The sequence below is a fragment of the Saccostrea cucullata genome, unplaced genomic scaffold, assembly GCF_032062105.1.
Source record: "Saccostrea cucullata isolate Sc308-1 unplaced genomic scaffold, CSIRO_AGI_Scuc_v1 ctg722, whole genome shotgun sequence".
In the NCBI taxonomy this organism is placed as follows: domain Eukaryota; kingdom Metazoa; phylum Mollusca; class Bivalvia; order Ostreida; family Ostreidae; genus Saccostrea; species Saccostrea cuccullata.
The window spans coordinates 40,072-50,168 of record NW_026918133.1 but is presented as its reverse complement, the minus strand read 5'-3'; the positions used below and the strand labels follow the sequence as shown (position 1 = coordinate 50,168).

Below are 10,097 nucleotides of genomic sequence, written 5' to 3'. Positions count from 1 at the left end.
GACAATGACAAATCTGCATTAACTCGGAAAACTTGTACGCAAGTTGGTGAGTATCAATTTCCCAATTTTTTGTTACGAATCAATAGTAATTAAGAACTGTTGCCTGACAATCTCTCATAATTTTGTATACATGTGGTACCAACTACATGCACTTACCATTAAATGTAGAAAAAAAATATCATCGCTCCCATGACTCTGTCCGAACCATCATTTCTATATTGACTTTGCATAAAGTTCCGTCCAACCATTGCTCTTTTCTGAGGCAATCACAGAATATAAAGCTTAAACTCACCCTGTCAATAAAAAAATTTGTTATGTACCTAATTAATTATCTGATTATACACGATATTTTTTTTCAACAAAGCAGCGGTGCCTAATTGTTTACATTAATATTGAAGCATCAGCACAGGTATTTTGTTGAACAATGTTCGTTATTCATGTAAATAAATCGTTTGCTTTACATCGACACGAGTTGCTTTATTTGCCTTGCTGAGATTTATGATATTTATCTGTGTCCTGAAAGAGGTATTCGTCCTTAATCTTTAGAGATAGCGAAGCATGAGGAAGTTTTCGAATTACGCTTGAAACCTGTATACAGTAGATCAAAAGATGAGTTAAAATGAATTCCTTATTCTTGTGGCTTATAATTACCAGTATAAGTAACGCTTGTGCTGAAGGCTATCGTTTGGAGGGCATTTCTTGGAGATTTTGTACCAGTAATGAAACATGGAGTGGAAAGGAGCCATCTTGTATTGCTATTAAATGTTCACCTCCAAGATCCATTGATAATGGGATAGTCCTGGATAACGGCAGGACAGAGTTCTTGTACGGTGACATGGTGCGGTATAAATGTACGGAGGGCCACGTAATGCAGGACGGAGATACGGATCACATCTGTCAAGATACCGGGTCCTGGTCGGGTCGCTTACCTATCTGTGTTACTGTAGCATGTGGTTCAGTCCCATACGTACCTCACTCACAGACCACACTGTTGAATGGAACTCTAACCTACAACTCTGTTGTAAAGTACACCTGTGCTCAGGGATATACAAGTCAGAGTGACGCTATCGACATCAGCAAATGTCAACCAAACGGAGCTTGGTCTGTCGTAACTATAACGTGTTCTATAGTTCATTGCCCGACGTTCCCACTAATTGCCCACGGAACTGTTACTGGAGAGAATGTTGCTTATGGTAGTCATATTTCTGTTGTTTGCGATGACGGTTTTTCACTCATTGATAGTCAGATAGGATGCCTTGCAAACGGAAGTTGGAATATCACACAAACTCCTCGTTGTCAGCAAATCCTCTGTCCTACACCTGATTCCATATCGAATGGAAACGTATACTTCAGTGATTTAACTGTCGGTGTGACAGTAAACTACACCTGTAGTTCTGGATTCAAACTGATTGGTGACAATCAAAGAAGGTGTTCCCAGGCAGGTGAATGGACCGGAAGTGCTCCAGTATGTCAACAACAAGTCTGCAAGGAACCCCCTATTTTCCCAAATACTGTCGTTTCCAGGAATAGAACAGAGTATCGTGTGTCAGATTCAGCTCAATACTCTTGCCTACCAGGATACACAATGTCTGTACAGAGCACAACTCGGTGCAACAGTTTTGGAATTTGGGAAGGGTCAGGTCCATCATGCACCAAAATCAAATGTGAACAGCCTAGAGCATTTGAAAATGGTAGAACGCAATATGTTGACGTATCTTTTGGCAGTGAGGTAAATTTCACATGTAATGAAGGTTATATCCTTTCTGGAGCTAGTAGTATAAGTTGTCTCGAAACGGGTGTATGGAGTAGTTCCACTCCTTCTTGCCAACCCATAAGTTGCCCATCCCCTACATACGTGGAAAACAGTATTATTGTTGGCGACGTTTATACTTACGGAAATATGGTGACATACCTTTGTGATGAAGGGTATGAGCAAAGTGGAGCAAGGGATTTGATTTGCCAAGCAGATGGGACTTGGTCCAGTACTCCTTCCCAATGTCAAAAAGTTCGATGCAGACCACCCCCAGCAATAGCACACACAAGAGTGGACAGAAAAGAGTTTTTCTTCCAAGATAGAGTAATATATGAATGTGAAGAAGGATACAACTTGATTGGTAGTGCTACCCTTCAGTGTGGCTCTAATTCAAGTTGGCTAGGAGTGGAGCCTCGTTGTGAAATAATATCTTGTGGAGATCCTCCTGAAGTTATGCATGCAACTGTTAGGACGACTGGACGAACATACAATGCCATGGCGACATATATGTGCGATTCAGGGTATACAAGAAACGGAGACCCAATTGCCACTTGCACTGCAGATGCAGCTTGGGCTTTGAGCGCAGATTTTAGTTGTATTCCTGTAAATTGGGGGTTTCCCCCAAATATTCCTAACGCAGTTTCGGATTTCACCTCAACAGACTACCTTTCTTATGTCGTATACCGGTGTAACCATGGGTACACTTTGCATGGAAAGAGTCGCGTTCAGTGTGGAGAGATTGGAGTCTGGGATACGTCACTTCCGGCGTGTTTGATAGCCAGTTGTCCTCCGCCGGTTATCTCTAGTAATGTTTTCATCCTAAATGGAAGCTACAGTGTCGGTGATACTGTGGTGTTTGGCTGTAGGGATGGTCACGTCATTTCCGGACAATCCCAGAGTACATGTACTTCTAGCGGGGTTTGGAGTTCCAGCGTTCCTGTTTGTAAAAGTAAGTAAAAAAGAAAAATAAGAAATTTTATCTTGTAACAATTACCCCCAAAAAACAACATTTTCATTAAATATCTTGAGCCTGTAATAATTTTGATTACAGAAGTGCAATGTCCTTTGCTGAGTCTCTCGGGATCCGGTTTGTTACCAAGTGTTAACAAGGACGACTTTGTGTTCGGTGATCACGTGTCTTTCACGTGTACACAAGGATATGTTATTGTGGGTGGCACAAGACTCGAGTGTCAGTCTGATGGCACCTGGAGTGGATCTTTACCTACCTGTACACTACGGGGTATGTATCCTTTTACAGTTTATGGCTTTCAAAAATTTTTCTTAATACCAACTTAATATAAATTAAGCTTTATAAATCAGAACTATTATGTTGTTTAAAAAAAAAAATCATACTCCCATAAAAATGAATAAAAAAATCATTGGTGTTCTAAAACGATACCAACAAAACTTCTGTCTACAGTGGCAGCAGCTTGTCCCATTGAGACGGGGATCCCTAGTACAAAGAATTTCAGCCAGGGTTTTCCGGTGGGTCATACAAGAATGGCGGTCTGTAAAGCTGGGTATGAGGAGGCAGGAGGTTTAGAAGTCACGTGTCAAGCCAATCAAATATGGTCGACACCCAGCGGTTACTGTAGAAGTAAGTGACTCAGTCCTATATCACTGGATTTATTTTTACAGCTATAAATTGTTCAATTGCAAGCTGATTTCATCAACGATAACATCTTTTCGTACATAAAAGTGGAGATCGGATGTTTAATAATAAAAAAGTTATCCCACCGTCCAATTTTCACACAAGTCTCCCTTCTAAAAACGATGTCATGGAAAAAAGGTGTAATGAAACATAACGTCATTGGAGATTTACAAATTTCGGGTATTATCGTATCAGGTAATTTATTTTTTATAATTAATTTCAAGAGCTGTATTGTGGGAAGCCTCCTATTACCGACATGGTGAATGTCATTCGAGTCCAGGGGAGATCTTATTTCTACAAAGATCAGGTCCGCTATCAATGTAGACCCGGTATTCCACCAATGAAAATACCCCCTGTTATCACGTGCACTGACAGTGGCCAATGGGACGGCAAAATAGCGTGTTATAGTAAGTTAATCTTCAATGTTTGTTTATAAACTTATTTAAGTTGTTTATTTTTTACAGTCAATTTTACACGTGTTTTGTTTATTCAATTTTAATATTTTAATCTTTTTTAAATTGAACAGAAATTGGCATTGAAAATAATTTTTCTTTACACAGCCAACAAATGTTAATTTATTTATGTTTATGAACAGGTAAATATTCTGAAGCAGATCTGTACATGAAATAATTTGCAGACGATAAAATAAATCAAGCAGTAAAATGTAATTGTATTTCTTCATCACAGTGCCGTGTAAGGGCGGATGTAGGAACGGAGGGACTTGTCTCGGATACCTTGGCTGTAAATGTCCCGTAGGATATGGCGGGAAAAGATGTGAAAGGGGTATCATCTCAATTTCTCTGATTCGCTTTCACACATTATTTATACACACACGCAACGTATTTAATGTCTTGCAAATGTAATTTGGTATATATGTATAGGTTTTTCACTCAATCAAAAAAAAAAAAAAAAACACAGTTGCATACATTTATTTTCATCGTTTTTATTTGTTAGCTTTGTGCATTCTGCCCTGTCTTCACCGAGGTCGGTGTGTAGCACCCTATCAGTGCGCATGTCCACATGGCTATACAGGATCCCGCTGTCAGTCTGGTGAGAACGATACTGGACTACATAACACTAGCTTAAAAAAATCTGAATCCGACTGTTGTCTCTCCCTCATGTAGCATTATTATAATTTGCCTTCGCTGAATTCGTTAGTAAACACATTTTTCCATATTTCCTATCAGCCGTGTGTGACCCGCCCTGTGCGAACAGATGAATCTGTGAACAACCAAACGTCTGTCGATGTCAGCATGGCTTCCAAGGACCACGTTGTAAAAGGTAAATATATTAAACACATGTATGGCTGTATAGTGTGTGCTTTATCTTTGTAATTTTTTTCTCTAAATTATTTTCTATGTTTAATGTTAAACACGCTATAGTACTCTTGAATAACTACCGACAAACGGAAATCAAGCGGTTAACTTATTATTTATATACTTACCCAGCACTGAGATATTCTGATGATTTTTTATCATACAGTTCAGATCTGCGGACATTTGAGCGGGCAGCTCGAGCTCGACAGTCCACAACCACCAGTACAACGGCAGCCCCGGGGTGGTCCTGGCGGTAGAGCGTCATTTAGTGGTTACTTCTCACTGAAGTGAATGGCATTGCATTTTAGAAAAAAAATTGTGAAATACATGTTTGCAAATCAACAGAAATAAATCTAATTATAAAGTCTTAAGATTTGTGATCTTATGTAGCGTAAATTTAGTTCTATGAAAGTTGTTATCAATTACTGGCGCCCAGATACTTTGTTAAGTCTGGTGGTTTAGATGAATGATATGAAGAAACTGAAAATCGTTCATTGAAATTAAATTGAAAGTTTGTATTCGAGAGCCAAAATGCGTTCCTGGAATGATGTATTTTGAAACAAAAGAAAAAATAAAAGACAATGACAAATCTGCATTAACTCGGAAAACTTGTACGCAAGTTGGTGAGTATCAATTTCCCAATTTTTTGTTACGAATCAATAGTAATTAAGAACTGTTGCCTGACAATCTCTCATAATTTTGTATACATGTGGTACCAACTACATGCACTTACCATTAAATGTGGAAAAAAATATCATCGCTCCCATGACTCTGTCCGAAGCATCATCTCTATATTGACTTTGCATAAAGTTCCGTCCAACCATTGCTCTTTTCTGAGGCAATCACAGAATATAAAGCTTAAACTCACCCTCTCAATAAAAAAATTTGTTATGTACCAAATTAATTATCTGATTATACACGATATTTTTTCCAACAAAGCAGCGGTGCCTAGTCGTTTACTTTAATATTGAAGCATCAGCACAGGTATTTTGTTGAACAATGTTCGTTATTCATGTAAATAAATCGTTTGCTTTACATCGACACGAGTTGCTTTATTTGCTTTGCTGAGATTTATGATATTTATCTGTGTCCTGAAAGAGGTATTCGTCCTTAATCTTTAGAGATAGCGAAGCATGAGGAAGTTTTCGAATTACGCTTGAAACCTGTATACAGTAGATCAAAAGATGAGTTAAAATGAATTCCTTATTCTTGTGGCTTATAATTACCAGTATAAGTAAGTATGTTTTTATGCTTAGATACTGTGCATAATTAACTTAATGAAAATGAAGTTTAATTGGTAGATGTTATATAAAAAAAAATTCAGGTCAGTGTCGAGGGTTGGTGGTGTCAGAACAGAAAATGAATTGGTCAGAAGCGGCTGAATATTGTTTGGAGAGAAATTCTAATCTTGTTCACCCTGGAAGCAACAAACCATCAAATGTGTCAAATTACTGGACAATCAAACACCAACGACTTTCCCCATGGATTCATGTTATAGGTTAGGTGTTTCATTCAATCATTATCCTTCGTACGAGTTCAAGACTTTATTTTGTTTAAATATTTAATACTTATCGAATAACTTTAACTTAAATGCTGTATAAAACTAATTAGCCTATTAGAAACCAATTAGAAAAAAATCAGATGATAAAAATATTTTAATCTTATATTTAAAACAAAATTGACTTTGTTACGAATATTGTAAAATGTGTCATTTGAAAAGATTTTTAAAAAATCATTTTTGACGGGGTCACATTGACCCACTCTATTAGTTTAATGTGAGTCGAGAACTCAAGAAGCTAGAAACTAAATTAAATCGTCTAGTAGGAGCAAATCAGATAAAGTCTCAACTTCAAAGGTATACTGGCTTGGTTAGTGAGTGGCCAGAGCCGCCCGACCATTAGGAGTCGATTGAGGGGGTTAACCCGCTACTGACTGTTTCACAATGGTGGTAAATTTTCTGTGTGTCTCTTTGTTGGAGTTGAACCTTTTCCTGGAGAATCTGTCCTTTTTTGACTATACACAAGGTTTCTAATAAATCAACAAATGTTTTTGAAATATTCTTCTGTCATTTTCTCCCGTACTGAACATATGATTTGCGTTTATTAATCCTTTTATATCCAATATCCTCTACATTTTTTAACAGTGTAGTTATGGGTTCAGTTGTGAAGTTGAAAATATTGAACAGGCATTCATAACCTTACTTTACTCGAAAGGTTGCTTCAACGAGTCCCTGCTACTTTCGTCAGTAAAACAACACTTCACCTTGGCTTCTAAATCAGCGAGTCTGTGTCAACAGCGATGCTCTAACTACACCTTCTTTGGACTTCAGGTAGGAAAATGATTTTTGTTAATTTTTTTCTCTTTTTCACTTGTAGGTTGCAAAACACATTTCTTCTTTAAAGTATTAACAAAATTTCTTTAATATTCTTTTAGAACTTCAAGTGTATATGCATAGTAAACAACATTTCTTCAGGAAATGCAACTGATCCTACGTTTTGTGATGTAACCTGTAACAATAACGAAGTTTTATCTGAATGTGGCGGGGATGAAACATACAGTGTTTATAAAACAGGTAAGAAGTCTTAAAATAAGATTTTTTTTTATCTTGGCCACAAATTTCTTCCGGGGGTAATGAAAATAAACACATTTGAATCTACTGAACCAGTGATGCTTACATCTAAATTATATATGACTTATCATGGCTTCTTAGTTCTTGAAAGAAGGAAATGGAGATAACGAACAGTATTCAGTCTCAAAGTCCAAAAAAACAATACAAAACAATAGCAGAGCAAACACGGAACCCCGAAACATCAGAGGTGGGATCAGGTGCCATGGAGGAGTGAGTATCCTCTGCCGATCGGTCACACCCGCCGTGTGCTCCTTGTCATGATCAGGAAATAACGGAAAAAAATCTGTCGTCAATTCAGTGTATAAATAATGGACTAACACTTGGTATGAAAAACGTCAGTCAGCATATGACCCAATGACAAATTGTATTTGAGGACAAGGTCATCGTATCGACCATTATTATTGTCACCATAGAACTTACGAAATGATGACTTTAAACGAGACTGCTGATATTCTTGTTTCATCAACTTGCTTTTCAATAATTTACCTCGTTTTTGAAATAGTTCATACGTATAGAGCATGCTATTGCGTATCGAATCAACTGAGATATATATACTCCGTATGCAGGTGATGAAGGTATATTGCTGCACAAGTAAGGGAAGTCAACGATAGAAAAGTTAAAGTCATCACGTTTATCATATATAGGTTGGTTGTTAGATTACCATTAACGTTTTTCCGTCTTTTTCAAGTAAAATATCCAACTTGAAGTATGAAACAGAAGTGTCAGACTCTGTGGTACCTTTTATCTCAAGCTCACCAGGATATATCGTATCGACGTAGGAATGGAAATTACCATTATTAATTGACAATACGCCGTCGATATATCTAAATGTCGAGTTGAAGGCCACAGCAAGTGTTTAAAATCATGATTAAAAGACTAAATCCTACCTAAACATGTACCTGAAAATGCTTCCATACAGATTGTTGTTCTAGTGAGAAAAATTTGAAGATTCCTCCAGTATATTCATGAATATGTAAAATGATATTCCATTGTCACCTTGATGTCATGCAAATGAATGAACTTCAAAATAAATATATCATTGCTGTTCATTATTAGATAATAATTTTTACGTATTTTGTCATCTCAAAAAAGAGAATGGAAGGGGGTGGGTCACATTTAGAATTGAATCAACACATCCTTAGACTGTCTCCTTATAAATATATCTACACATGCCTTTGCTTTTTAGACAAAAACTATATATGTGTTCAGTAATTAGCATTTCATGTTTCACAGGAGATTTTTCTTTAATCGGTGAGACGGGAAATTATCCAGGTTGTTTGACCATTCAATGCGCCAACTTCAATGCCATCAATCATTTATTATGTTCTACTGGAACAGTGGGATGTTTGTGCAGAAATGGTGGTAACTATAATTCTTATTTATTTTTTTTGCAAAAATGACAGCCAAGCAAAAAGAAAGTATCACAAAATAACAGAATTCTTTTCTCAATTTTATTGCCTGATACATCTCTCTCTCTCTCTCTCTCTCTCTCTCTCTCTCTCTGTCTCTCTGATAGCCTCTTAAATATTTAAAAACAACTTTCTTAAGGAACATTTTCAAAGAAACTACATAAAAACTTCTTCAAACTGACAAGGAGCCAAGAGGCCTTACATATTCTAAAAAAAAAACCAAACACCTGCTTAATTCTGTCTTTTTTGTAAAAACCATCATTGCAAAAATATTTATCAATGAAGGGCAATTTGGACGAGAATGGTCCCTGAAAGGTTGTTATTGAATATTTATAAAGACAAGACCCCTTAAAAATCCGCCAATTGCAATGTACTTTTGGTCTCAAATCTTTAAACATTTAGACAAAATAAACACGGAAAACAAATTCCCAGAAGCTATAAAGTCCAATCCCCTTCATTGTTAAACATATATTGTTTCAGCAAAGATGGCTTTCACTTAAAGCACGGAATTAGTTAAGCGTATTCTTAAAGTATTTTTTCGGATAAAGTTGTCTGAGTAATTTTTTTTTTATTTTTGTCTGTATGTTCAAAGTTCGTTTTGCTACAGAACATTTTTCTTTCTTAATTATGTATACTGAATAAACGGTAACTTATGTTATGTTTTTCAATGTTTATGAAACTATGTGTAAATTGTATTTTTTCTGATGTATATTTTGTATTTGTTATAGGTCAATGTCTTTTTTCCATATACTCAATAAATAAAATGGATACAATCATCTTATTCATCATTTTCCATTAACTGCTCGATTACAATAAAAATAAAATTTTCTCTGAAATTCTTTCAAAATGCTACTTCTTCGACATTTTTTGTCTGATTTCAAGATAACTTGGCACACAACTAGACTATACTAAGATACATAATTCTGTGCATCAGTTTTGATTTCGATGAACGGTGTTACTATGGTTACTAAAACTAAAACTTTCTGTGTTATACATTCAAAATTCTACTCCTCCTACAGTTTTGTTCTGATTTCAATATAATTTTGCACAGAAGTAGACTACACTTGGGTACACAGTTCTGTTTATCAATTTTTGATTTCGTTAAACACTTTTCATTGGTTACGTAAAATAGAAATTTTTGTAAAATACTTCCAAAATGCTACCCCAAATACAGTTTTAGGCTGATTGTTATATAATGTGGCATGCAAGTATACTACACTAAGAACATACAGACTTAATCAAGGATCATTATTCTATCAAACTGCTACTTTTGTCCTCCTTTGCTATAAGTCTTCTGGTTAAAACTTATATGTTAGCAAGAACTTTTGAGAGACAAAAT

General features: G+C 36.1%; 1 protein-coding gene across 1 annotated transcript; it reads left to right on the top strand.

Moving 5' to 3' along the window:
* The first annotated feature begins 619 nt into the window (after positions 1-619).
* On the top strand, positions 620-5,091 carry LOC134253552 (sushi, von Willebrand factor type A, EGF and pentraxin domain-containing protein 1-like). Its single transcript, XM_062736116.1, has 8 exons — positions 620-2,702; positions 2,805-2,993; positions 3,174-3,350; positions 3,629-3,811; positions 4,092-4,187; positions 4,359-4,454; positions 4,592-4,685; positions 4,887-5,091. The coding sequence occupies exons 1-7, from the start codon at positions 620-622 to the stop codon at positions 4,621-4,623; spliced, it is 2,856 nt and encodes a 951-aa protein (XP_062592100.1). The 3' UTR covers positions 4,624-4,685; positions 4,887-5,091.
* The last annotated feature ends 5,006 nt before the right edge of the window (positions 5,092-10,097 follow it).